At 49.2% G+C, this 27,881-nt stretch overlaps 1 protein-coding gene across 3 annotated transcripts; it reads left to right on the forward strand.

Moving 5' to 3' along the window:
• Positions 1 to 972: 972 nt before the first annotated feature.
• AGFG2 (ArfGAP with FG repeats 2) lies at positions 973 to 27,871 on the forward strand. 3 transcript variants are annotated; one of them, XM_054560274.2, is made up of 13 exons: positions 984 to 1,338; positions 10,613 to 10,706; positions 12,180 to 12,295; positions 15,228 to 15,381; positions 15,973 to 16,138; positions 17,466 to 17,591; positions 18,452 to 18,484; positions 24,147 to 24,267; positions 24,486 to 24,568; positions 24,747 to 24,830; positions 25,716 to 25,844; positions 26,100 to 26,185; positions 26,809 to 27,871. In XM_054560274.2, exons 1-13 carry the CDS (start codon positions 1,118 to 1,120, stop codon positions 26,866 to 26,868), a joined length of 1,473 nt encoding a protein of 490 aa, XP_054416249.1. In that variant the 5' UTR covers positions 984 to 1,117; the 3' UTR covers positions 26,869 to 27,871. The 3 variants fall into 3 exon arrangements, with proteins under 3 accessions (XP_024106191.1, XP_063581989.1, XP_054416249.1); XM_024250423.2 differs by lacking the exon at positions 18,452 to 18,484 and having other exon boundaries at positions 973 to 1,338; XM_063725919.1 differs by lacking the exons at positions 18,452 to 18,484; positions 24,147 to 24,267; positions 24,486 to 24,568; ... (2 more) ...; positions 26,100 to 26,185; positions 26,809 to 27,871 and adding an exon at positions 22,153 to 22,667 and having other exon boundaries at positions 983 to 1,338.
• The last annotated feature ends 10 nt before the right edge of the window (positions 27,872 to 27,881 follow it).

Consider the following 27,881-nt stretch of genomic DNA (forward strand, 5'->3'; position numbering starts at 1 on the left):
AAAATTAAATTAAAAAATTTAAAAAGTACCCAAAAAGTCTTTTCCAAGGTGCGATTTTAATTCTCTGCATAGGATTTATCACTAACTGGTGATTCTTTAATTTGTGTATTGTTTGCTTCCCCCTACTAGAAAGTAAGCTCTATAAGAATATTTTGTTTGATTGCTTCGCTGTTGTATTCTATTCCCAGTGTCTAGAACGTGCCTGAAACCTAACAGACACTGTTTGTTAGATGAATAATCGAATACTAGTCCACCTACTAGGAGGGTTAAAGGCGGGGTTTCTAAAGTTGGAAGACCCAGAGTGGAATCCTGGGCCACGTACTCGTGTGATCTGCCGCAAGTTGTTGAACCTAAGGGTGTAAAATGGGGATTCCACCTCTGGGATAGGCGGAGCTAATGAAATGACATTTATAAAGCACTCCCTTCGCTCTGTGGCTCAGGAATTACAGCACTGGTCTAGTAAAGCACTCTTGCTCCCTCTCCCTCTCCCTTAAGCGCTCTCTTCTTTCCCCCTGCTGCTCAGCCCCTTACATGGCTACTTCTCTTCCGCTTTGCATGACACTCTACACAGTCTAGAATTAGCCTTTGAAATTTGCCGGGAATTAACGTCATCAGTCGGGAGGACGACAGCTACGCACGCGCGGGGCACCTCCTCTGTCTCGCGCGCTAACTTTGCAGCCCCTCCAGCCAATCAAAATTAGCGTCGAAGCCCGAGTGCCGAGGACTCACCAATCGGAACTAGGAGGCGGGCCACGGTGGAGGCAGTGGCGAGAGGGGGCGGGGACAAGGAGAGGGCACGCACAGTTCTCGCTGCTGGGGTCTCTGCCGGCCAATAGGAGAGGCCTGAGGCCTGAAGGCGGTGGGGCGTGGCATTGGCGGCTCCAGCAACCGGAGGCCGTCCCAGGGCGGGCCAATCGGAGTAAGGAGGTGGGAGAAACCTAGCCAATCAGTGTGCAGGACGGGCAAGGAGGGTGGGGGGCGGCTAAGTCTCCTGCGGACGCCGCCCGCTCCCGAGCTTCTGTCAGGGGAGCCGGGCGTGCGGAGGCGGCTGAGGAGGCGGGAAGGCAGCAGTGGTTGAAGGGGTGATTGCTGACTAGCGGGGAGGGAGTGGGCAGCGATGGTGATGGCGGCGAAGAAGGGCCCGGGCCCGGGCGGCGGGGTCAGCGGGGGCAAGGCGGAGGCGGAGGCGGCCTCGGAGGTGTGGTGCCGTCGGGTGCGGGAGCTGGGTGGCTGCAGCCAGGCCGGGAACCGCCACTGCTTCGAGTGCGCCCAGCGCGGGGTCACCTACGTGGATATCACCGTGGGCAGCTTCGTGTGCACCACCTGCTCCGGCCTCCTGTGAGTGACCGGGAGGGAGTGGCCGAGGTCGGCGTGGGGGGACCCCGGGGACCCGGGGGCGGGGTGAGGAGGCCGGGGCTCCGGGGCGCGAGGGAAAGGGGCCAAGGTGAGGGGCGGCGGGGAGGTCAGGGAACGCGCCGGCTGTGTGGACGGGGTCTTCTGCTGCAGCGGTGTGGTGGGGAGGGGAAAGGGCAGGGGAGAGGAAGCAAGGCCGGAGTCGCTCTGCGGAGAGAAGGGTGCGGGTGCAGAAGGACGCCCGGAGAGGGACCGAGAAACTCCCCGAGGGGGTCGAGGCAAACTGCAAGTGGGGAGGGGAGAAAGTGCGGAGGATGGAAGGGAATTCGGAGTGGGATGCGGTGTCGGGACTTAAAGGGCCAGAAAATGACATGCACCTTCAGAGGGAACTTCATGCAGGTGGAAAGCAAAAAGGAAAAAGGTGGGGAAAGCCGGCCTGGAGATGGACGAGCACCTTTTTTCCTTCGGGCTTGTGTCCCTGCTGGAGTGTGAGATGCAGAAGCCAGCTGAAACTTGGTTGAAATTCCTATGATTAGAGTACAGGATTAAAAAAAAAAGCGAATTAACCCCGATTGACAGCCTAGAGATAGTGGCTGGAAGGGAGCCATGGTCCAGAGTTCAGGTGTAGATACTAATCTTAGCAGGGCTTTGAAATGTTACCCAGAGGGTAAAACTCTTACGAAATCTAAGAGATGAGAGCCAATGGGTTACCCTGGTAGAGAGCTTAGCTTTTTCAAACGTTTGCGCATCTAGGTGAGCCATCCTGAAGGTTAATCGTTTACACCTTTAAGCTCCCTGTTGCCATGACTGGATCCTGGCGGTAGCATCCAGGAAATTCTAGATTTTGGAGGGGCTTTGGTGCATCATCTGAGTGCTACTCTTGGCATTGGTACTGTTCGGTCATGCCAGAGTGAATTTACAGCCACAGTTCTAGCCTAGATTTCTGGTTATATAGTAAACCCCCCTCCACTCCCCTCTGCACTCCTCCTACCCCCAAATTAAGATATTATTTGGTTAGATGCATGATTCACATCTGATATCAGGCCTGGATCTCTGTTTTTTAATAAGTTTGTCAAGGGATTTATTTTGACAATTTTTTAGTCTTATTTTAAGACACTGTTGTTTTTGTTTTGTTTTTTAAAAAATGCTTTCCAGCCGGGCGCTGTGGCTGACGCCTGTAATCCTAGCACTTTGGGAGGCCGAGGCAGGCAGATCATGAGGTCAAGAGATCGAGACCATCCTGGCCAACATGGTGAAACCCCATCTGTACTAAAAATACAAAAATTAGCTGGGCGTGGTGGTGCGCACCTGTACTCCCAGCTACTTGGGAGGCTGAGGCAGGAGAATCACTTGAACCCGAGAGGTGGAGGTTGCAGTGAGCCAAGATCATGCCACTGCACTTCAGCCTGGTGACAGAGCAAGACACCGTCTCAAAAAAAAAAGCTTTCCCTGTCTTGATACCTTTAGGAGCCAGGGAGCGAGCACTATTGTTCTTGCAAGACAGATGGGACAACAGAAGCAAAGAGAGGTTTCGTAACTTATCCAGTGCCATATGGGCATTGCTGTTTCCAACATTTGTTGTTTGATATTAGTGATGATCATGGCAGACCAGCAGTGAGGATTTAGTTTTCCCAAGATACAGTTTGGAATTATTTACTTCATTTTAACCTCCTTTGCTAAACTTCTCCCTGAGTTCTGATCAACCTCACTTGTGGGTTGTAAGGATGAATTCGACTTTGGTCTAAGTGAAAGCCATCGTGGCTCTTGGGATAATGATTGAGAACCCAAACAGTAATGTGTCATAAACTGAGATGGACTGAAATGAAGCAAGAGGATAGGGATTTGAGAGTGGGTGAAGAACTCTGGGGAGAGATTGAGCAACGTTTAGGAGTATGTATAGGGGTTGGGCTCGGTGGCTCACTATGTACAGGAGGCCAAGGTGAGCAGATCACTTGAGGTCAGGAGTTTCAAGACCAGCCTGGCCAACATGGCAAAATCTCATCTCTACTAAAAATACAAAAATTAGCCAGGCATGATGGCAGGTGCCTGTAATCCCAGCTACTCAGGAGGCTGAGGCAAGAGAATCGCTTAAACCCAAGAGGTGGAGGTTGCAGTGAGCCGAGATCGCACCACTGCACTCTCCAGCCTGGGTGACAGGGCGAGACTCTGTCTCAAAAAAAAAAAAAAAAAAAAAAAAAAAAGGGAGTATGTATAGGTAAAGTAGAAAGAGAAAGAGCTGATTCCTGAAGATCCTGCTATGAGAAGCAGAAGGATGAAACTGATGGATAAAATTGAGTAACTGGGAAGTGCTGACATTGTTATCATTATTTTGTAGATCTTTGTTAAAGTGTCCCACAGATAACATTTCCCTTATAATACCCCTCAATCAGGACACAAAGCTAAGGTATCTGGGACACATTAAAAACTTGGTTTCTTTTTTCTTTTTTTTTTTGAGATGGAGTCTCACTCTGTTGCTTAGGCTGGAGTGCAATGGCGCGAACTCGGCTCACTGCAACCCCTACCTCCTGGGTTTAAGCAATTCTCTTGCCTCAGCCTTCTGAGTAGCTGGGACTACAGGCACGCGCCACCACATCTGGCTAATGTTTGTATTTTTAGTAGAGATGGGGTTTCGCCATGTTGGCCAGGCTGCTCTCGAACTCCTGATCTCAAGTGATCCACCTGCCTCAGCCTCCCAAAGTGCTGGGATTACAGGCGTGAGCCACGGCACCCAGCCTGCTTAGCTTTTTGGTAAAGCATTATGAGACTAAATCAGGGAGTGATTCTCACGGCGGCGGATTTAGAGAGCATATTTTGGTATTTGGGAAATGAGAAGCTAGACCAACCCTTTGTTAGTAGGAAATGAGAGTGAAATGAAAGATCAAGAGGTTAGGCCAGTAAATGAAGCTGAATTGAAGGCATGTTGAGAGTTTAAGGAGAGAAATTTCAGGAGAAACTCGGCAAGAAAGCTGGGGTTTCCCTATATAATTATATATACGCATGACAAGGGCAAGGCATATAACCCTTGTAAAGGGGTCTTAACACAGTATTACCTGTGTCCCTTTGATGTGCTGTGGGAAGGAGTGGGAGCTGGTAGGTGGGCTGTAAGGCAGAATGTGAGGCAGGGATGCTTATTTCTGGAGGCATGGCTCCATGGTGTCACGGAGACCAATTAGCATCTTAAATCCACATGATTGATTACCTGTAGATTAGGGTTTGGTGTTGGTGGGAAGTGAAAATTGTGGTCGGCTGACAGCCAGCACGTTCATTCATTCGGTCAGTCAACACTAACTTATTCAGTGCCTATCAAGCGCCAGACACTGTTTTAGGTACTGGAGATACAGTAGTGATAAGTTCCCATTTTCATGGAGCTGACATCCTAGTGGAAGCCATGGACTATAAAGAAATCATTCTGTATTGCTAAAAGCTATGAAGTAAAATGAAGCTCTGTGGGTTAGAGTGATACCAAACTGAGGTATGATGCAAAGAGAAGAAATATTATTATTAATTTTTTTTTTGAGACGGAGTCTCGCTCTGTCGCCTAGGCTGGAGTGCAGTGGTCCGAACTTGGCTCACTGTAACCTCCACCTCCTGGTTTCAAGCGATTCTCCTGCCTCAGCCTCCCCAGGTAGCTGGGATTACAGGTGCACACCACCACGCCCAGCTAATTTTTGTATTTTTAGTAGAGACAGGGTTTTACCATGTTGGCCAGGCTGGTCTCAAACTCCTGACCTCAGGTGATCCACCTGCCTTGGCCTCCCAAAGTGCTGGGATTACAGGCATGAGCCACTGTGCCTGGCCTCGAGAAGAAATATTCTTTGTTAAAATGAAGAGGATATTGAGGGAAGAAATTGAAATACCACACTTAGCACCTTAGCCAGAGAAAGGAGACAGCAGGATGACATTATTTTAAAGGCCAGTTTTCTGTTCAGTGGGTTACAAATATGTCTCCTTCATAAGGGGATAGAGTCGTCTGGGGGCAGTGAGCAAAATTACTAGAATTCCCAGCTGGTTGGATTGGCCGATGTAGCAAAGTTGATGATTCCAGCCAAAGTTGAATTTCCTAAGATCTGAAGAAAAACACACATTTTAATATTGGTGGGTGGGTATGACTCTGCCTGCATCCCTGCATGTATGAACTCATTCTTGTTCTCTCTTTTTTAATGAGAAATATTTTCTCAGCTGTAGCAAAAACCTACAGCGTTGGTGTGAGGGCTTGAGAGAAAGGCTGCTAGTTTCTGCTGTTCCTAAATTTACATACATACTGCCACAATTGTAGGTCCCACACCTGACCTAGTTTTATTCATTTGGTTTTCTTCCAGTACCTAATTTCCTTAACCTAGATGTGGATCTGTTTAATTTCCCCAACATACACATATGCTTGTTTGTTTAGTTACATTTCTAATTCTTGGAGGATGAATCTGTCATTTGAATCTTAAGACGGGGTAAAAATTGCTGCTAAAAAGCATCTATTTGCAAAGCAGTGCTTTAAATGTTCTTTCTTGTTCTGGTTTGCCTGAATGCTTCTGTGGATGAACCACTGTTCCTCAGAAAGAAAATGGATGTTGAGGCCTGAGATCTCATTGACATAAGGATGGACTAACTTTGACACCCAATTTTTTCAGCAAAGTATGACATGTTTCCTTGATGTGGCTGTTTGGGTCCATCCTCAATTCATTGTTCTTCAGGCGTTCGTAATAGACACTTTTCTATTTCTGCCCAACTTTACTATGATCACAGGAGTCAGAATTAAGGTGGGCAGAGCTCTGGACTGGGTGTCAAGAATGCACTTGACAGCTCTTTATTTGTGACAAGTTCCTGCCCTCCTTGTGCCTTACTTTCCCTGTCAGGCTTGCTGGGGTTCTTAGTTGAAGCATTTTAATCTCCATGGGAGGAAAGGTACAGTATGTTCTTCAGTAATTCAGTACTTTTCCATCTGTCTGGGTTGGAGAGGTACACATGTACCTTGCCCCTGTTTTAGTCCCATCCCTCCATCCCCTTCTCTGTCACCTTTCATGTTGACCTCTGCTGGGCAGAGGTGGACAGAGTCTCACTAAATTACAGATGTAGGTGCTGTTTCATAAGGGGTGCATGAACTACTTGAAAAACCCCTAAAGAAGTAATAAATTACTAAAGGGATGAGAAAAAGCTCGACGTGGGGTGGTGAGTGGGGTGGTGTTGGTTGTGGAGGGGGGTGGTGGTGAGACAGGTGAGGGCAGAGGGAGACATGTAAAAAAGATTGAGGTTGAGCCTAAAGGGAAGGGCAGCTGGATGCTATCAGGAGTCTACCTGGCTCTAATCAACAGGACAGCTGTTTATCATTGCTGCTGAGGAGGAACAAAGGAAATGGGTTGAAGCAGAATTTAGATCAGGAAGAGGTTTCCTAAAATTAGTGAAACTGACCCTGGAGCAGGGTAATAGGAGAGCCTTCCTCTTAGGGACTATTAAAAGTTCCTAACAGGGACTCTTCATGGCGATGTTTGCATCCAACATAAGAGCTAAACTGGTTTAGTTGTACCCTGTTCAGAAGCAGAGGAGTGAAATCCCAGAGCAAAGAAACACGATCTGGGGTGTATGAATCTGAACACAATTGTTCAAAGGCAAGGATTTCCCAAGTCCAAATTTGGCACAAATGAAAAAGAACTTGGGTGCTGGGTGGAACTGGTTTTTTTCCATTGTCAACCTGGCAGAACTTTCTTATCTGAGCAGCTGAGCAGGTTTGATGCTTTTATGAAGCAAGATAGAAGCAAAAATATGGGCCAGCATGAGGGTGATGATCACAGAAAAACAAAAGGCGTGGTATTTGTGGAAATAGTACTATGCCTAATGGAATCAGAGGGGAGACGGGAGGGAGGGAAAGAGAGAGGACTGGGCAGATGTTAGCAGCTACACATACAAGTGGCTTCAGCTGCCAAATAATTCAGAATACTTCAAATGCCCTTTAGGTGCCCTGTGAAAAAGAAACCGAAGTGGATAAAGACAACCTGACTGGCTGGAGGCTTGAGTCCTAGTAATAATGTACTTTCAGTTGGAAAAACTTACTCTATTCTGAGAAAATAAATTGATCTGTGTTCCTCCCCAGCACTTCCTGGTTAGAAATACCAGAATGAATTTGCTGTGATTACCTCTTTTGCGAGGAACCTGAGAGTTATGTTGGGGAGCTGGGTGCAAGTAGGAGAGCTGGGCCTGTTTAATTCCAGGCCAGTGACTCACATCTGGTCCGCTGCATGACCCTGGTATGTATGCAGTGAAATGCAGCACACCTCGGCCACATGATTTTAGCTACCAGGAGGAAGGGGGCTCTTGTTTCTAAATTGCTTCTTTTGGCCAGCAGTGGCCTCTCTGTGATTCAGAAAGAAAAACTCTGACTCATAGGCCATGTAACTAGGCCCCCTTCCTAGGCTGCAGTGTTGCCTTGTAGAGAATTCTCCCTGCCCCCAGACTGTGGCTCTGGTTGTACAAAATCCAGTCTACAGACATCAAGGTCAGAGCAATGCTTTTTGTACTGTGCTATGGAAACATCCTGTTCCATCAGATTCATTTGGCCCAAAGCACCTAAATCATTTCTTATTTTCTCTGCCTTCCCATCATCCTATCACGTCTGCCGCCCCCCGCTCCCTGCCACCCCCACCAAAAATAAACTCCAGGCTCAACCATAAGTTCTGTTCTAAGCATCCCATTTTGATTGATGCCTGGGTTGAGTCCCGCCTCCTCCTCCTAACAAGGAAGCACACCTCCCTGTTTACAGTTCTCTAACAGTTCCTGGTTATCCATTCAGGAAATGTCAATGACCTTTTTGTGATAGGCTTAGAATCTGTTTTTCTAGTGTAAACATAATATGTTTTACCTTCCCCATGACCGTTTCTCTTCCTTCCGCAACTGCTGCATCCTGGAGTCACGTTCTCCCTGATCCATCAGTGCCTGACTGAATAGCACCCTACAGCAGTGAGAAGTACCTTTGTCCAGGCTTCGTGGGTTCTTCTTGTGAGCTCCTGGTGATAAGATAACTCCGTCTTATAATTTTTGTATCCCCCACAGTGCCTCCCATAATGCCTTGTGTTTTGGCAAAGTAAATTTTGTTTGTAGGAGGTGAAGGAGAAGACCTTTGAGATCACAGAGACAGTGAGGTCTGGCTAGACTTCAGAAAGCTCTGACATTCTGAAGGGAAAGGGCCTAGTGGTTAAGGTGAGAAAGAGTATAAAAGCAGGCTGGCTAGAATTAAAAGCAAAACCAAACCAAGCCATTAGCAACAGAAGCCTTAGGAGAGAGAACGGACTATCTCTGAAATGTGATCGGAAGACAGTCTTCAGGGCAGATCAAGCTTAAGAGCTATTGTTTGATATGTAGTAACAAAGCCTTGCTTTTGTTTATCCCTGAGCTTATCTTTCCTTGGGGGCATCAGTCCTCTTTGATATTGCTTGTCTTTTATAAGAGCATTTTTGAGACCCTTTATACCTAAAGGTCTAGCAGCAGAATTGCTGCAAACAGCGTCAACTAGAGCCTCCAGTGTCCTGTCCTTTGTTAAAAATCCCATAATGAGTAATTTATCATCCGCAGGGTGGCCGCCCTTTACTGTTCACTCTGTACTGAGTCCGCCCACTCCCTGCCACCACCCCCCCTACCACCGCTGCTTTTGCTTACACCTCGCTGCTGTTTTCCCAGACTTGGCAGGAGCACTTGGATTCTGTGTGTGCACCTGTTAGTGTGAATGTATGTTTTCCCCACCTTCTTTGTGAATTTTCAGGATTTTCATCTGTTAAATATTTTTGTCTCTTTTTCCCCCTTTGCACTTCCTGAGGATGTCAGTCAGGACCCTATTCTGGATTTTTATTTGAGCAACTCGATTTGGCCATTTTTTGTTTCCATGAGAGTAAAAGTCTGAAGAGGCCTCATCTGCTGAGACTGCTTCCCTTCTGTCCCAGGGTCTAGCTTGTTTTGGTTTGGGCAGTTTTGTTTTAATCCGATGAGGGTAGTAGACCTAGACCAGAATAAAACTTAAGGTGCAACGACAGGAGAACCTATGAAGCCCTGCCTGGCTTAGCCCCAAGTTTCCTGTATTAGAACACTCCTGAGACCAGTTGAGTGGGGACAAGGAAGGCTTCTCTTCTCTTGTAATCTCCACAGGGTTCCTGGAGGCAGAACTGGATTCCCAGGGAGTTAACAGAACATACAGAGGAGGCACAAAAGCATTGCCACAGGATACATATTCCTTGCCCACGCCAGCCTCATAGCTTATGGTTGAACTTGACTTCTTCCTGCTTTACTGAGCGATATAGAAATAAGAAAATCAAATATTTCTTTTCCTAGAGATGGCTTCCTGAAAGAGAGGGACCCTCTCCATCCCACCACCACTCCACCCTTCTTTGTAGACACAAGGAGGGTCAGCTGGGCTAGAGACTGTTTTTTGTCACCAAATCCTGTTTTTGTTAGTGTTATCAAGAATAGTACTGGGCCTTCATTTTTGCCTTCCCTCATGCTTGAAGGATTTGTGTTTTTGTGGGCCCTGGGACCTTGGGGATGGGCTGCAGGTCTAAAACAATGATAAAGTAGGAAATGGGAAGTGGTCACACGTCTGAGTTCCCAGAAGTACCCCCTCGGCCTACAGGCTGAACACTGAAACTATTGGGATCTGAGCCAGGCTAGAGGAGGCTTCTGGATGGGCAGGCTCTACCTTTCCTCTCCAGAACTACTGGGATCACAGGATGTTCCTGACTCTCTCTTCCCTGTCTCTTTGGAGACTTCTTTTTTTGGGGGTTGGAGGGGGGTGGTGGGAGTGGGGACAGAGTCTTGCTGTCGCCCAGGCTGGAGTGCAGTGGGGTGATTTCGGCTCACTGTGGCCTCTGCCTCCCAGGTTCAAGCGATTCTCGTGCCTCAGCCTCCTAAGTAGCTGGGATTACAGGCGTGCACTACCACGCCTGGCTAATTTTTGCATTTTTAGTAGAGATGGGTTTTCACCATATTGGCCAGGCTGGTGTCGAACTCCTGGCCTCAAGTGAGCTGCCTGCCTCGGCCTTCTAAAGTGCTGGAATTACAGGTGTGAGTCACTGTGCCTGGCCTCTCTTTGGAGACTTCTAATGTCTCCAAAATATTCCAAATATTTCCCTTCTTTCCTGGAATTAGGAAGTAGCTTCAGATGGGGGGGTTCTATCTGAGCTTAGTTTATATGCTATTCTTTCACCCTTTCTCCCTCCTCCTCCTCCCATGAACAGCCTGCTGTGCTAACTGCATTATACTTCTCTTTCTTCCTGTTTCTCTCCCGTAGGAGAGGGCTGAACCCCCCTCATCGTGTCAAGTCAATCTCCATGACAACTTTCACTGAGCCTGAAGTAGTATTCCTGCAATCCCGTGGAAATGAGGTGAGCTGCCACTGATGGAGTAGTGAGAAGGTCGCCCTATCTGCAGGTGGGACTTTGCCTCAAGATTGTAGGGAAACCTTACGGTTTTATTTTTGGTTGAGTTTCTCTTAATTTTTTCATATGTATGATTTCTTTCCTTAGGTATATTTACAGAATCTTTATTCTGTTATACAAATCGTGGTTTGTCTAGGCCCCCTTTTCAGGAGTCAGGGGAAGTAGCAATATCTTTGTAGGATGTGGCACCCGAGCAATGGAGGGGTGGAATGACCAGAGCTCCAGAGCATGAGCATTCAGAGTTGACTGGGCCAGCCCCTCTGAGGAAGCTTTCCTGGAGCCAGCTCTGCTGCCTTAAGCCTTGACAACCTGGATTTAAGTGCATATCTTTTACTTGGAAGTGACTTAAACCCCTTCCCTAGCTAAATCTGCTGATCAGAAGTTGGTATCCTTGGCGTTAGCAGTACTCCTAGCTTATGGGTGATTGGTTTACTTAGAGGGTGTCCTCAAGGGCCTCTGGAGGTGTCCTGGAAGCCAGAGCTCTGAAAATTGTCCTGGACCCTACCCTTATCGAAATTTAATTCTCCATAATTCTCATGGCCCTCTATTTTCCTTTTTCAATACATGTCACAAAATGTGATTATAACTTTAGTTTTATTTATCTAAGATATGACTGCCCCATTGGATTATAAACTCTGCGAGGGCAGGAATCATGTCTGGTTTGTAGATAGACCCAGATCCTAGCACTGTGTCCATGCTCAATATTTATTTATTTATTTATTTATTTATTTATTCATTGGAGACAAGGTCTTGCTCTGTCACCCAGGCTGGAGTGTAATGGCGCAATCTTGGCTCACTGCAACCTCAACCTCCTGGGCTCAAACGATCCTCCCACCTCAGCCTCCCAAGTAGCTGGAACTATAGGCACGTGCCACCACGCTCCACTAATTTTTGCATTTTTTTTAGAGAGTGGGTTTCGCTGTGTTGCCCAGACTGCTCTTGAACTCCCGTACTCAAGTGATCCACCCACCTCGGCCTTTCAAAGTGCTCAGATTACAGGTGTGAGCCACCACACCCAGCCAATATATATTTACTGATGAATAAATAGGAAGTGGTGGCTGGATGCAGTGGCTCATGCCTGTAATCCCAGAACTTTGGGTAGCTGAGATGGGCAGATTACCAGGTCAAGAGATCGAGACCATCCTGGCCAACATGGTGAAACCTCACCTCTACTAAAAATACAAAAATTAGCTGGGCGTGGTGGCGCACGCCTGTAGTCTCAGCTACTTGGGAGACTGAGGCAGGAGAATCGCTTGAACCCCGGAGGTGGAGGTTGCAGTGAGCTGAGATTGTGCCACTGCACTCCAGCCCAGCAACAGAGCGAGACTCCGTCTCAAAAAAAAAAAAAAAAAAAGGAAGTGGTATCTTTTGTATTTCCTGCTTTCTGCTCCCACTCCTCTGACACCTTCATTCTTTTAGGTTTGCCGGAAGATTTGGCTGGGTCTATTTGATGCTCGGACATCTTTAGTACCAGATTCCAGGGATCCTCAGAAAGTGAAGGAGTTTCTCCAGGAAAAATATGAGAAGAAGAGATGGTAAGGAGTAGGAAAGAGGTTGCTACGGAAACGTGTTCAAGACATTCTTCATCTGACAGTCCAGTTTCTAGAGTTGAATTTGGCCTTCTCACAAAGACTAGACTTGGGTTGATTCTGTTCCACTCACATTCAGTTACGGCTAAAATAAATCTACATGAAAGGACAACTTGTTCTCAGTCACTAACCCTGCAGATTTTTATGTCCTCTCTTTTGGAGAGATAGTAGACTGATTGGAGTCGGGAGGCAGGCCTGTGGGTGTTCATTTTTATAGCTCAGCTGATCTTGTGTATGGGGAGAGATGGCTGGAAGCACACATCCTATAGTTTTATTCCTTTAACCCATCATTTCATGATTTTTTTTTTTTTGAGACAAGTTCTCACTCTGTTGCCCAGGCTAGAGTGCAGTGCCACAGTCACAGCTTACTGCAGTCTCAGCTTCTTGGAGCTCAGGTGATCCTCCTACCTCATCCTCCCCAGTAACTGGGACTACAGGTGTGTGCCACCATGCCTGGCTAATTTACATATATATATACATATATATACATATATATACATATATATATACACATATATATACATATATACATATATATATATACATATATATACATATATATACATATATATATATATATGTGTATATATATATATATATTTTTTTTTTTTTTTTTTTGAGACGGAGTCTCGCTTGTCGCCCAGGCTGGAGTGCAGTGGCACGATCTCGGCTCACTCCAAGTTCCTCCTCCCGGGTTCATGCCATTCTCCTGCCTCAGCCTCCTGAGAAGCTGGGACTACAGGCGCCCGCCACCACACCTGGCTAATTTTTTGTATTTTTAGTAGAGACAGGGTTTCACCGTGTTAGCCAGGATGGTCTCGATCTCCTGACCTCGTGATCCACCCGCCTTGGCTTCCCAAAGTGCTGGGATTACAGGCATGAGCCACCGCGCCCGGCCTTAATTTTTATATTTTTTGTAGAAATGGGGTTTCACCATGTCGCCCAGGCTGGTCTGAAACTCCTGGGCTCAAGTGATCTGCCTGCCTTGGCCTCCCAAAGTGCTGGGATCACAGGCGTGAGCCACCACGCCTGGCCTTGTTTCATGATTTATATGTACAGTCAGCCCTCTGTATCTGTAGATTCTGGAACCATGGATCCAATCAACCTCACATCAAAAATATTTGGGAAAACAGGCCAGGAAAGGTGGCTCACGCCTGTAATCCCAGCACTTTGGGAGGCTGAGGTGGGCAGACCACTTGAGGTCAGGAGTTCGAGACCAGCCTGGCCAACATGGTGAAACCCCGTCCCTACTAAAAATACAAAAAAATTAGCTGGGTGTGGTGGTGGACACCTGTAATCCCAGCTACTCTGGAGGCTGAGGCAGGAAAATCGCTTGAACCCAGGAGGCGGAGGTTGCAGTGAGCTGAGATCATGCCACTGCACTCCAGCCTGGGCAAAGAGAGAGACTGTCTCAAAAAAAAAAAAAAAAAAAGTAGGGAACACAAAAAATAACAATACAACAATAAAAAACAATACAAATAAGGCCAGGCGCGGTGGCTCATGCCTGTAATCCCAGCACTTTGGGAGACCGAGGCGGGTGGATCACAGGGTCAGGAGTTCAAGACTAGCCTGGCCAACATGGTGAAACCCCGTTTCTACTAAAAATACAAAAAATTAGCCAGGCATGGTCGTGGGCGCCTGTAATCCCAGCTACTCAGGAGGCTGAGGCAGAGAACTGCTTGAACCTGGGAGGCGGTGGTTGCAGTGAGCCGAGATCATGCCACTGTACTCCAGTCTGGGTGACAGAGTGAGACTCCGTCTCAAAAAAAAAAAAAAAATAATAATACAAATAAAAAGCAATACAATATAGCAACTATTGCATGGCATTTACATTGTATTAGGTATTATAAGTAACCTAGAGATAATTTAAAGTATCTTAGAGGATGTACATATTTGATATGCAAATACTTCACCATATTATATAAGAGAGTTGAGCGTCCCGTCCTCTGATTATGGAATTGTCAGGGGGATCCTGGAACCAGTTCCCTGAGGATACCATGGGACAACTATATTTTGTCTTCCTGATGAAGGAAACAGCATCTCCATTCTCCCTTACCTTTCCTCTCCCCTGGTATCACTTCTTGTGGGATTTCTGGGGTGTGTACATGTTGGGAGGTAACTGTGAGGTAGAGAAGAGAATGCAGAGAACAAAGAGATTGATGTGGATAAGACCACACTGCGGAGTCCCTCCTACGGATGTCCTCGGGATTAAGATGACACTTACAGAGTAGAGGCCACATACACTGTAGTGGAAGGGAATTGTTCCAGCAGGAGCTGGCAGGGTAGAAGTGTGGATTGTGAGCACCTAGAGGATGAGGCGGCAGGCAGCTTTTCTATGGAGCTGAGAAGAAGGAGTCTGAAGAAACACCCAGAAAATAAAAGAGGGGGACCTTTGCCAGGTGCCGTGGCTCACGCCTGTAATCCCAGAACTTTGGAGGCTAAGGCAGGAGGATCACCTGAGGCCAAGAGGTTGAGACCAGCCTAGGCAACATAGCGAGACCTCGTCACTACAAATAATTAAAAAATTAGCCAGGCATGGTAGCATGTACTTGTTTGTGGTCCCAGCTACTTGGGAGGCTGAGGCAGGAGAATCACTTGAGCCTGGGTGGTTAAGGCTGTGTTGAGCCAACATTGCCCCACTGCACTCCAGCCTGGGTGACAGAGCGAGACCCTGTCTCAAAAAAACCAAAAGATGTTCAAGGGGATGCTCAAGATAGGAAGAACTTTGCTAAGTTGCCCATTCCCTTCAAAAAAGGGAATTAGTAGAGAAAAATGATCATAGATTTTGACTCCTGTAACCTGTCTTCCCAAACACCTAAGCTGAGCGTTGTCCAAAGTTTCATCCCTCTCTTTACAGCCTAACTGTTCTTTCTCAAAGGTATGTCCCCCCAGACCAAGTCAAGGGGCCCACTTATACCAAAGGCAGTGCCTCCACCCCTGTGCAGGGCTCCATCCCAGAAGGGAAGCCCCTTCGGACACTTCTGGGTGATCCTGCACCGTCTCTCTCAGTTGCTGCCTCCACCTCGAGCCAGGTAACTCTCAGATCTGCTCGTCATGTTTCTGTTGAGATTTGGGAGACAGGAGTGTCAGTTTCCTGAATCAGATTCCCCAGACTTAGCAGACAACAGTGCAGGAGCTGTGAGTTGGGTCTCAGCTCTGCTGTTAACCTGTATCTTGTATTTGTCACTTCTGAACCTCATATTTTTGGAAGTCAGAACCTAACAGGAAGTGGTATTTAGGAAAGTCAGAATATCAGCTCCAAACCTGAGCATTCCATCAAAGAAACACAGAAGGGGCTGGAATATGGTGTCCAATACCTGGGAAAGTTAAGGAGTAACAGCCCCGGGGGCAGTGTTGGGCAATATTCCTGTATATCTCAGGGTTACCTTGGCTCATGTGCTGTAAAATGTGTGGTTCTTGGAGCAGGTATACTGAGAAGATGAGGATGATATGAGCTATGAGAAGGGCTAAGGCAGCTCCTGCCCAGGAAACTTCTAGGTTGAGGGCAGTTACTCACTGTCTTCTCTCTCTACCTGCCTATCTGAGGGCAACCTGGGGAGCCAGAGGAGGGCCTGGGGCATGTCTGGGATTCTAAGGGCTGTATGCATTCCTTCTCCTCCAAGCCCGTCAGTCAGTCTCACGCTCGGACATCCCAGGCCCGGAGCACTCAGCCACCTCCCCACTCCTCTGTCAAAAAAGCCAGTACTGACCTGCTGGCTGACATCGGTGGAGACCCCTTTGCCGCACCCCAGATGGCACCAGCTTTTGCTGCATTCCCTGCCTTTGGGGGTAAGTGGGTTTTGGGATGGGACCGTCCCTACAGCATATATACTTACAACATGAGAGATCCAGTCCCTGGAGATGACCATGGCTCTAGATCTTCTCATGCAAACAAATGTGAAGGTCACTCTGAAGCAGTGAGGCTGGGAGGATTGGGGTCAAATAAGTACAGCCAGGATTATGTTTGGGAGTTTGATCCTAAAACATTACAGTCGAGAGCTCCTAGCACTTCCTTTTAGAACACTGGAAATAGCCTTTTTAAAAATTATTTTCTGTCTCTGTTAAAATGGGAGGAGGGGGATTATCACGTGTTCCATTTCACCAAAGATTATTCTTCCCCCAAATCAACAATAGCCAGTAGAGGGTTCAGCAGCATAGAATCTGTTTTCCCTCTTTAAAAATTTTTAAGCCGGACACAGTGGCTCACACCTTTAATCCTAGCATTTGAGAGGCTGACGCGGGCAGATCATCTGAGGTCAGGAGTTCAAGACCAGCCTGGCCAACGTGGTGAAACCCCGTCTCTACTAAAAAGAAAAAAAAATTAGCCAAGTGTGGTGGCATGCGCGTGTAGTCCCAGCTACTCGGGAGGCTGAGGCAGGAGAATTGCTTGAACCTAGGAGGTGGAGGTTGCAGTGAACCACAGTCGCGCCACCGCACTCCAGCCTAGGTGACAGAGTGAGACTCCGTCTCAAAAAAAAAAAAAAAAAAAAAAATTTCAAGCTCCTTCCTCCATGAAAAAAAAATTTCATGCTCCAAACTAGGCCCTGACAAAAATGTTAATGCCTCATGGAGTAAGGACAGAAGAGGGCAGGGAGTGAACCTGGAGGCCCTGGGTGCCCCTGTCCCCCTGTGTGGGTCTGGCTCTTGGCCCCAGGCCCCACCCATTTCCCTTTGAAGAGAACCCTGTGGAAAGGCAGATGTCCCATAAGAGTGGCCTTGGCCTTTAGAATTAGTAGCTATATTACATGGATAGGCATATACATTTTCTTTTCTTTTTCTGTTGTGTTTTGTTTTTTTTGAGTCAGAGTCTTATTCTGTCACCCAGGCTAGAGTAGAGTGGCACAATCTCGGCTCACTGCAACCTCCACCTCCCAGGTTTAAGCAATTCTCATGCCTCAGCCTCCGAGGTAGCTGGGATTACAGGCATGCACCACCACGCCCAGCTAATTTTTATATTTTTAGTAGAGACAGGTTTCACCATGTTGGCCAGGCTGGTCTTGAACTTCTGACCTCAAGTAATCTGCCCGCCTCGGCCTCCCAAAGTGCTGGGATTACAGGCGTGAGCTACCACACCCGACAATTTTCTATATAACCTTTATGTTTCTTCTACCTACAGGCCAGGCACCTTCCCACGGAGGCTTTGCCAACTTTGATGCCTTTAGCAGTGGCCCCAGCTCTTCTGTGTTTGGAAGCCTCCCTCCAGCTGGTCAAGCCACGTTCCAGGCCCAGCCAACTCCTGCAGGTAAACTCTGCCCCACTGGCTTCCTTTCTCTTCCAACTGTGTCCATTTGTTCATGTCCATAAATCACCCTTCATTCATATCCTCACTATCCTAAAGAACTGCGCAAAGCAGCAAAGCACAAAGAGAAGCAGGTCCAGGAGAGGATGAGCATGTCTGACACATTCTTGTCAGGGAGAGGGGGCTCTACTGTTCTGCTTTTTCATGAAAGGAAAATGACTAAGATTGCAGCAGGAGCTGTGTGGGTTATACACTAGGAAACTTTTCACTAGGAAGTATGGAAGACCTGAGTCCTAGAAAAATTGAAAATGGACGTGACTTTTTCTCTAAGGTGCTCTTGTCTGCATAGTATACTGTCCCAAAGGGTCAAGGGTCAAGGTAGTCTCCAGAAGTCCTCATCCATCCCTCTAAGACCAAAGGCCTATAAACTCTATGTTGCTGCCAGCCACAATGGCTCACGCCTGTAATCCTAACACTTTGGGAGGCCAAGGTGGGAGGATCGCTTGAGCCCAGGAGTTTGAGGCTGTAGTGAGTGATTATTGTGCCATTGCACTCCAGTCTGGGTGACAGTGAGACCCTGTCTCAAAACAAACGAACGAACAAACAAAACCAAATAAACTGTGTTATTTAGCCATTGCAAGAGACTTTTCAGGCCTTCTTAAAGCATTCTGCTCCTTCCCAAGCTCTACACATTGAGTCTTCATAGCCTTTGGGTGCCTTCTGCCTTTGGACATCCTGGACACATGGGAGGGCAGCTGCAGTGCTCGCTGTCAGGCTCAGATGTCTGGGGAAAAGCCAGTGATATACACTCTTTCTTTCTCTCTTCCTCTACCCACCCTTCTCTTCTCCACCCTCACTGCCAGCCAGTCGGATGCTAACTGAAAGTTACAGCTTTGGTAAGTTATTCTTCCCACCCCAGAGCCTACCCAAGTTCCTCTGATCATAGAGTTTTGAGGGCTGGAAGGAACCCTTAAAATTTGGCCATTTGACAGATAAGGCAGTTAAGCAATTTCCCTAGTCATGCAGGCCACAGAGTGACCAAGCTGAGACCAGAGCCCAGACTTCTTGACTCATGCTCTGCCCACAGCCTTCTCACTGTGCCACTGTGAGCTGATTAGCTGCTTTTGTTTTTATTTTATCGTTTTGGAGGGTGACAAGAAGAAACATTTCATATTGATAAAAGTTGGCCGGACATGGTGGCTCACACCTGTGATCCTAGCACTTTGGGAGGCCCCAGGTGGGCAGATCACCTGAGGTCAGGAGTTTGACATCAGCCTGGCCAACATGGTGAAACACTGTCTCTACTCAAAATACAAAAATTAGCTGGGCATGGTGGCAGGCGCCTGTAATCCCAGCTACTCGGGGGACTGAGGCAGGAGAATCACTTGAACCTGGGAGACAGAGGCTGCAGTGAGCCGAGATCCTGCCACTGCACTCCAGCCCGAGTGACAGAGTAAGACTCTGTCTCAAAAAAAAAAAAAAAAAAAAGTTCACAAAGAGGTTCTCAAAATCATGTACTTAAAATAACTGACCGCATACCCATGAGATTCACAAAGCAAAAACTATTAGACACAATCAGAATTTAAAAAGCCAAAGGAGTAGGAGACTATAATATGCTTTCCCACATGACTAACAGACAAGTAAGAAAGAAACTATAGGAAAAAAAACCTCCATAAATTCTAACAAAGAGAAATCACATAGGTCACATTCTGGTTTTTGTTGTTTTGTTTTGTTTTTTTGTTTGTGTGTTTTTTTGAGACAGAGTCTTACTGTGTTGCCCAGGCTGGAGTGCAATGGCGCAATCTCATTCAAGCGATTCTCCTGCCTCAGCCTCTTGAGTAGCAGGATTACAGGTGCATGCCACCACGCCTGGCTAATTTTTGTATTTTTAGTAGAGACGGGTTTTCACCATGTTGGCTAGGCCGGTCTCAATCTCCTGACCTCAAGTGATCCGCCTGCCTTGGCCTCCCAAAGTTCTGGGATTATAGGCATGGGCCACCATGCCTGGCCATAGGTCACATTCTGTATGATAAAAGATGACATAAACAAAGCTTAAAGGCATGAAACAGATGGAGAGAAGATACAACATGGAAAACAGATGGAAGTTAGTATCCATAGAGTATTTCTAAAATTCCTGTGAATATGAGAATATAATAATGGACAAGACATATAAGCAGGTAACACCCAGAAAAAAAAATACGAAAATAGGCCAGGCGCGGTGGCTCATGCCTATAATCCCAGTAGTTTGGGAAGCTGAGGCAGGTGGATCACCTGAGGTCAGGAGTTCAAGACCAGCCTTGCCAATATGGTGAAACCCTGTCTCTGCTAAAAATACAAATATTAGCCAGGCGTGGTGGCAGGCGCCTGTAATAGCAGCTACTTGGGAGGCTGAGGCAGGAGAATCACTTGAACCCGGGAGGCGGAGGTTGCAGTGAGCAGAGATCGTGCTATTGCACTCCAGCCTGGGCGACAAGAGCGAGACTTTGTCTCGAAAAAGAAGAAAAAACAAAAGAAAATATCCTCAACCTAACTAATCAGAGAAATGCAAACTAGGATAAGATAGTTTTGCACATCATATTGGCAAAATTTTTAGATTGATAATGGCCAGTATTATGTGGGGAAAAGGACATTCTTGTGCGCTGTTGGCAGGAATTGTACATTGGTGCAGGAATATTCAATTTAGTAAGAAAGGTGTGCTCCTAGGAATGGGAGCACTCAAGGAAACAGCCTATATAAAGTTGTTATAGTTGCGTCCCTTCTGAAATGCCTTCCCAGTACAATTGATTGCTCTAAAGAGAGAGTTTTTTTGTTTTTGTTTTTGTTTTTTTTTAGATGGAGTCTCACTCTGTCACCCAGGCTGGAGTGTAGTGGCACGATCTCGGCTCACTGCAAACTCCGCCTCCCGGGTTCACACCATTCTCCTGCCTCAGCCTCCTGAGTAGCTGGGACTACAGGAGCCCGCCACCACACCTGGCTAATTTTTTGTATTTTTAGTAGAGATGGGGTTTCACCGTAAAGACAGTTTTTGGGGCAGACTCAGAGAGAAGGAAGGGCTCAGCTCCACCGATGTCCCAAGCATTAAACCTTTTGTCCACTATCTGGTTGTCTCAAAAAGCAGTCAATCACTGGGCTCAGTGGCTCATACCTGTAATCCCGGCACTTTGGGAGGCTGAGTGGGGTGCATCATTTGAGGTCAGAAGTTTGAAACCAGCCTGGCCTACATGGTGAAACCCCTCTCTACCAAAATACAAAAATTAGCCAGGCATGGTGGTGCGTGACTGTAGTCCCAACTACTGGGGAGGCTGAGGCAGGAAGATTGCTTGAACCCAGGAGGCTGAGGTAGTAGTGAGCTGAAATTGTGCCACTGCACTCCAGCCTGGGCGACCGCGCAAGACTCTGTCTCAAACAAAACAAAACAAAAACAGTCAATCTACAGCCAAACCCAGAGCCAAGGAACATTTCCGAGGATCCTGCCATTGTTGGGTGCCTCCGTGCATTATGTCCATGAGGAAGGAAAGAGCTTCCCTTTGCAGGATACTGGCTCAACTTGGCCCAGATCTAATGCTGATAATTGGCAGAACCACTTCCCACTACACCATGATCATGCAGGTGTTCCCGTGAGTGTGACTTAGCTATTGGGTGTGAACTGAGAGAGGAGATTTTGAGAGGTGGGTGTCTCTTCTGACAAACCTGCTTTTATTTTTATATTTCTGAGGGGGAGTATGGAGAGAGGGGAGGTTTTCAAAACTGCTTCTCTCCCTCAAACTGTGATAAGGCAGGGCAGAAATCTAGCTGCGTGGTGTAAGAAGCGCGTGAAGGCCGGGTGTGGTGGCTCATGCCTGTAATCCCATCACTTGGGGAGGCTGAGGTGGGCAGATCACCTGAGCTCAGGAGTTCGAGACCAGCCTGGGCAACATGGCAAAACTTCATCTCTACCAAAAATACAAATAATTAGCTGGACATGGTGGTGCGTGCCTGTAGTCCCAGCTACTCAGGAGGCTAAGGTGGGAGAATCAGCTGAGCCCTGAAGGTTGAGGCTGCAGTCAGCTGATATCATGCCACTGCACTCCAGCCTGGGCAACTGGAATGAGGCCCTGTCTCAAAAAAAAAAAAAAAAAAAAAGTGCATGAAATGAAAAGCAAACAGGAGTGCAGGTGTTTCTTGGGCCACCGCCTCCTTTGTGAGAATGCACCCTCTCTGCAAAGGGCCAACCCCGCCTGGGCTAGGGATGGTTCTGCCCCCTGGTGTCCACAGGGAGGCACAGCATGGCCTGCAGCCTCTCTCCCAGCCTGGTCCTCACTGGATGAAGCTCCTGGAACATGAAGGACCACAGCAGTACAAAGAGTCAGCCATCCGAGGAGAGGGAGCCATGCTTGCGTGGAAATTCCACATACTGTACTTGGAGGCAGGCAGGCAGGGAAAGACCTCGGCTGGGAGAGTCAGTAGAGGATCTAACACCATGCTGCTGGCTTTTTTTTTTTTTTTTTTTGAAACAGTCTCTCCCTGTCGCCCAGGCTGGAGTGCAGTGGCTCAATCTTGGCTCACTGCAATCTTCCTCTTCCAGGTTCAAGTGATTCTGGTGCCTCAGCCTCCCGTGTAGCTGGGATTACAGGTATGCACCACCACGCCCAGCTTATTTTTGTGCTTTTAGTAGAGACAGGGTTTTGCCATGTTGGCCAGGCTTGTCTCGAACTCCTGACCTCAAGCGATCTGCTTGCCTCAGCCTCCCAAAGTTCTGGGATTACAGGTGTGAGCCACTGGGCCCAGCCCCACCCAGGTGGCTTTCTAGCCTGTCTTACATCCTGTGGATTAGAAAGGATTGATGACCAAGTAAGCACAGTGGCATTGTAGCCTTGCCCAGGAGGAAGCTGGCAGCCAGCACTCGTTCATCTAGAAAGCCCAGGCATTTAGAAAGGAGGTGGCAAAGGAGAGCACTGTCTTACAAGTGCCGACACTCAATGAGAGGGAGCGGGGCTTCAGGACCTGGCAGCAGGTAGGCACTGGGCACTTCGTCTTCCCTGCTAGATTCTCAGCTTCTCCCATTTAGGGCCTGGGTCGCTGTTATTTATGCATAGTGCCTGGCATGTGGAAGATCTCCCTTTTTTTTTTTTTTTTGAGATGGAGTCTCACTCTGTCGCCCAGGCTGGAGTGCAGTGGTGCGATCTCGGCTCACTGCAAGCTCCACCTCCTGGGTTCACGCCATTCTCCTGCCTCAGCCTCCTGAGTAGTTGGAACTACAGGCGCCCGCCACCACGCCTGGCTAATTTTTTTTTTTTTTTCTGTATTTTTAGTAGAGACGGGGTTTCACTGTGTCAGCCAGGATGGTCTCGATCTCCTGACCTCGTGATCCACCCTCCTCGGCCTCCCAAAATGCTAGGATTACAGGCATGAGCCACCGCGCCCGGCCAGATCTCCCATTTTTTTTTTTTTTTTTTTTTTTTTTGAGATGGAGTTTCGCTTTTATTGCCCAGGCTGGAGTGCAATGGTGTGATCCTAGCTCACTGCAACCTCCGCTTCCCGGGTTCAAGTGATTCTCCTGCTTCAGCCTCCGAAGTAGCTGGGATTACAGGCACCTGCCACTGTGCCTGGCTCATTTTTGTATTTTTAGTAGAGACAGGGTTTCGCCATGTTGCCAAGGGTGGTCTCGAACTCCTGACCTCAAGTAATCTGCTCGCCTCGGCCTCTGAAAGTATTGGGATTACAGGCATGAACCACCACGTCCTGTCAATAAAGCCTTTTTCCATCGGGACCCTCCTTTTACATTCACAGCAGCCCAGTAGTGTGGTCGATAGGGTCCCAAGATAGAGACGAGACTTTGATGTGCAGACAGGAGGCTTTCTTAAAATGACAGGGACTCAGCCTCTTCCCCTGAGACAAGATTGCTTAGAATTTCCAGGACTCTTGGCCCTCAGCTGTTTTGTAAGATTTCCATGTGGGCCTTGCCCTCTGTGCTTTTTCTTTTTGGCTCTGAAGAAGAGGCAGGGCAGGAGAACCTGGCAGCGGGGCTGGCCCCATGAGCAGTGCGTCCAGGCTCAGGGCATTGGGGCGGCCTTCCGAGAAGCAGCGGCTAAATGGGGAAGGGACAGTGCTGACGGCTGGAGGCTGCACAGGCCAGGAGTCTCCTGAGTGTGATGGGACTTGCTGTCCTCCATGGCGCCTCTGCCTGCCCCTCCCTGCCATGTTCTGATAAATGGAAATGCAGGCTTGAGGAAAGGACAGGCTTTTCCATCTCTTGAGGGAAAAGTGGGACATGAAAGCCAAACTGGAGCAGAAGGACAGCCTGACCTGGGGACGAGCTGCTTTCCTCTCCGCAGCACAGCTTTGAGCGCAGGGGACACAGAGAAGGGCTGGGATGTCACCTTGCCCAGAACTCTTGGTGGGAGACAAGACCTCCTGAACTGGGTGGTCCCTGAGAAAATGGGCTGCCTCAGAGAACCCAGCGGGCACCTGTCATGCCATGACTCCAATCCATCACCACCACCACCTCCATCTCCTCTCCTGCCCCTCCTGCCCTGTCTCACCTCAGCTCTCCCTGTTGTATTTTCCACAACTGCCCAGGGAGCAGCCAGGGGACTCCATTTGGTGCCGCTCCCCTGGTACCCGCCAGTCAGCCAAACAGCCTCGCAGACGTGAGCAGCTTCCTGGGACCCGGGGTGCCTGCTGCAGGTGTTCCTAGCAGGTAGGTACAGACAGTGGGCAGGCTGCTGTAGGGCAGGAGAGCCGCCTGAAGCCTGGCCTTGCTCCTTCCAGCCCCATCGGCATCTCCTGGCGGTTCTCCCCTCCCCTTCTCTCTCTCACTCACCCTGGAGAGCAGGGTGGGTTGGCATCTACTGGCCCCTTGCTCAGGTTTGATTGGCCCTGGCAGCTGTGCATGACTTCTCTCTCCCCGTGTTGCAGCCTCTTCGGGATGGCTGGCCAGGTCCCCCCGCTCCAGTCTGTCACGACGGGCGGCAGCAGCAGCACAGGGCTGGCCTTTGGAGGTGAGTCCTGCCTGTGGAGACCCAGGGGAGGGGACCTGAGGCCAGGAGGAGTCTAGGGACTCTGGACAGGGTGGGAAGGGGAGAGATTGAGAGGAATGCTCAGGCATCACAGGATGAAGCACGTGAGAAAAAAAGTAACCATCTCTGTCTCCTGCTGCTCCCCATTCCACCTGGGCAGCCTTCACCAACCCTTTCGCAGCTCCCTCCGCCCAGCCCCCGCTGCCTTCCACCAACCCGTTCCAGCCCAACGGCTTGGCGCCAGGTAAGCCTCCAGCACGGTCCCTTGTCCTGACCATCTGAGACTCCCAAGGCGCACATTACCCTGCAGCCTCTCCCTTAACCCTTGGTCTCACACTGTCAGGAGAAGCAGACAGCCTGGTTCTTCCCCTGCCCACACGGTGCCAGGCCACCTAGCACCCAGGTCACAGAGCCAGATTTTAGAATTAGAAGCACACAGGCGGCTACTTACCAGAGACCGCACTGAAGACTGTTTTAGAGTTGACTGACAGTGGCAACGATTCTCCTGTCTCCGGCCCTCAGCAGTGTCCCTTTGGGCACCCAGCCCCAGTCCCTTCTGTCCCCCGAAGCTTAAGCCACCTGAAACACTCACGCTGTTCTCTGCTTCCATCAACTCCAGGCCTGTTGTCTCCTCTCACCCTGGCCCTCCCCAACCTCTGCTGCTCTCCCCTCAGACTCATGCTGGCTGAAGCCTTGAGGCCGGGGGGAGAGGAATAAGAGCAAACACAGAAGAGCTGTGTGGTGGGCCCAGTGCTGAGGGCTTCGTGGCCCTGATTTGATCTTCACAGTAGCCCTAGGAGACAGACTGTCCCATTTTAGAGATGAGAACTGAAGCACAGACAGCGTTAGAAGTTTGTACCGTTTTTGCAGTTTAGTGGGAGGCTAGCCCAGTCCTGCAATGCGCCTGTGCCTGGAACCACCATGCCCTCCCTGCCACGTACCCCCGGGCAGGGAGAGGGCAGGGTTGTTTGGTGGTGTGAGAAGCAGAAGAGTTCCATGGCTGGGTCCCTCGCTCCTCATGTCAGGAAAAACTATATCCCATTTTCCCATCTTAGAGGGACTTAGGAAAAACAGTTCTCCAGCCCACCTTCCAGAAGTTCACCTGAGCCTCCCGCCTTTCACTCCATAGGGCCCGGCTTTGGGATGGGCAGTGCTGGGCCTGGCTTCCCCCAGGCAGTGCCACCCACCGGGGCCTTTGCCAGCTCCTTCCCAGCACCGCTGTTCCCGCCGCAGACCCCGCTGGCTCAGCAGCAGAATGGTAAGAGCTGTAGATGGACAACCCCTTTCACCCCATCCCGTCTCTGCATAGAGATCAGTTAGTTGTTCCTCCGACCTCATCAGAGCCCATGCAGTGCCCTTTCTGACCAGCAGGGGGGACTAGGGAAGCACCAGACCCGCCCGGGTACTTCCACTGCTCTGTTCCCTTACTCCCCCAGTTTAGGAGGGCCCCCCTTGCTGTCCGCCTGCAGGAAGGTTGGCTGGTGTCAGCCGAGTGACTGCTCTCGCCCCTTAGGCTCTTCTTTCGGGGACTTAGGATCAGCCAAGTTGGGGCAGAGGCCACTGAGCCAGCCAGCTGGGATCTCCACCAACCCCTTCATGGTGAGTGTCCCAGCAGGGGTGCTGTGGTAGGGCTCGTGGGCTTTCCCTCTGGGACAATCCTTCCAGAAGAGGCTGATGTGAGGTGGCCCCTGTGCCCCTTCCTCGTGAAGGTCTGCGTTGTCCAAGCCAGGGTTGAGCTTGGGCCTCAGCTCTTCTGGGCCCTGGCATCTCCCATGCTGTTCCAGCCTGCCCTTGGCTCCCTTCTCCCTCACTTTCCTTTTTTTTTTTTTTGAGACAGTCTCACTCTCTCCTAGGCCCAGTCTCAGCTCACTGCAACCTCTGCCTCCTGAGTTCAAGCAATTCTCCTGCCTCAGCCTCCCAAGTAGCAGGGACTACAGGTGTGCACCACTGCACATGGCTAATTTTTGTATTTTTAGTAGAGATAGGGTTTTCCCGTGTTGGCCAGGCTGGTCTTGAACTCCTGACTTCAGGTGATCAGCCCACCTTGGCCTGCCAAAGGGCTGGGATTACAGGCATGAGCCACCGTGCCCGGCCTTTACTCCCTCACTTTCCCACTGCCCTCAGCATAGTGATTTTTCAGGAGAAAGGACTCCTGGCTGCCTTTCTTCTAAGCTTCCAGTTCCTCTCCCCTAACTGGAAAATGTATTGTTCTTTCTTTCCAGACTGGACCCTCATCAAGCCCATTCGCCTCCAAGCCTCCAACCACTAACCCCTTCTTGTAGCACTGTGTTTTTGGGGGGCCTCTTCCCTGCCTTCTGGGGCCCCTCTGCTCCCTAGAGCTCTGGTGACCACTTGCCTGTGGGCATTTCTATGGGCCTTGGGGATGGTGGAGGTGCTAATGCTTTGCTTGGGGCCTACAGGTGAAAGGTGGCTGCCCTCAGATTCCACAAAGCCTCTGCTCCCCTCCCTCGTCCCACCCCCACCCAGGCAGGAAGCCCAGGAGGAGTGCGGGCAGGGCCTGACCTGGAGGAGTGATGGTTGAGGGGGAGGGATTTTTTTCAAATGATCAGTTCCCTGTGGAACAGCTCTTCCCTGGGCCTAGCTCGCCAGCGCTGTGCTCCTCGTGGACGGGAGCACAGTGGGGAAGGTAGGGGAAAGATGAGGCACAGTGTTGACAGGGCAGTGACCAGACAGTCCTGAGACCCAGAAGGCCCAGGTGGCCCAAGTGCTCTTGGTGGCCCAGCTTGGCCAGCACACACTTCCCTCCTGTGGCAACCCCTGCTGAAGGGGTCCCCCATTGTTTTGCTTCCCCAGCGCCCAGGATGAGCGGTTTACCATCAAGCTCACCCGGGTCCGGCTCCTGTCAAGCACTTTAGTTAGCCGTTGGTGTCATGTTTGGATACCAGTGTTTTATATTTATACATAGAGAGGATTTTCTAATATAGCCTATTATATATAAATAGATCTATCTATATGCACATACATACATATATACACATACCCAGCCGATCTCCCGCTCCCAGACTGCTCTTGTATGTGGGGAATGGGATGAATCCCCATCTGTGCCTCGACCATCAAAGCCGGAGCTCCAGGGCTGGAGGGGGGCAGCCATGTGTCCTGACCCCCACCATCCCCAGAGCCTGGGTTTTCCAGGGAAAGGCTTTGTGCAATTGCCTGGTCTTTTTTTTTTTTTTTTCTCCATGTGCCTCCCTGTCCCCAAATCTCTGCACCAAAGCTCATTGCAGGCAATGTTGGAAAAGAACTGCATTTGAACGAAAGAGAAAACGGCACTTGT

The sequence above is a fragment of the Pongo abelii genome, chromosome 6 (assembly GCF_028885655.2).
Source record: "Pongo abelii isolate AG06213 chromosome 6, NHGRI_mPonAbe1-v2.0_pri, whole genome shotgun sequence".
Taxonomy (NCBI): domain Eukaryota; kingdom Metazoa; phylum Chordata; class Mammalia; order Primates; family Hominidae; genus Pongo; species Pongo abelii.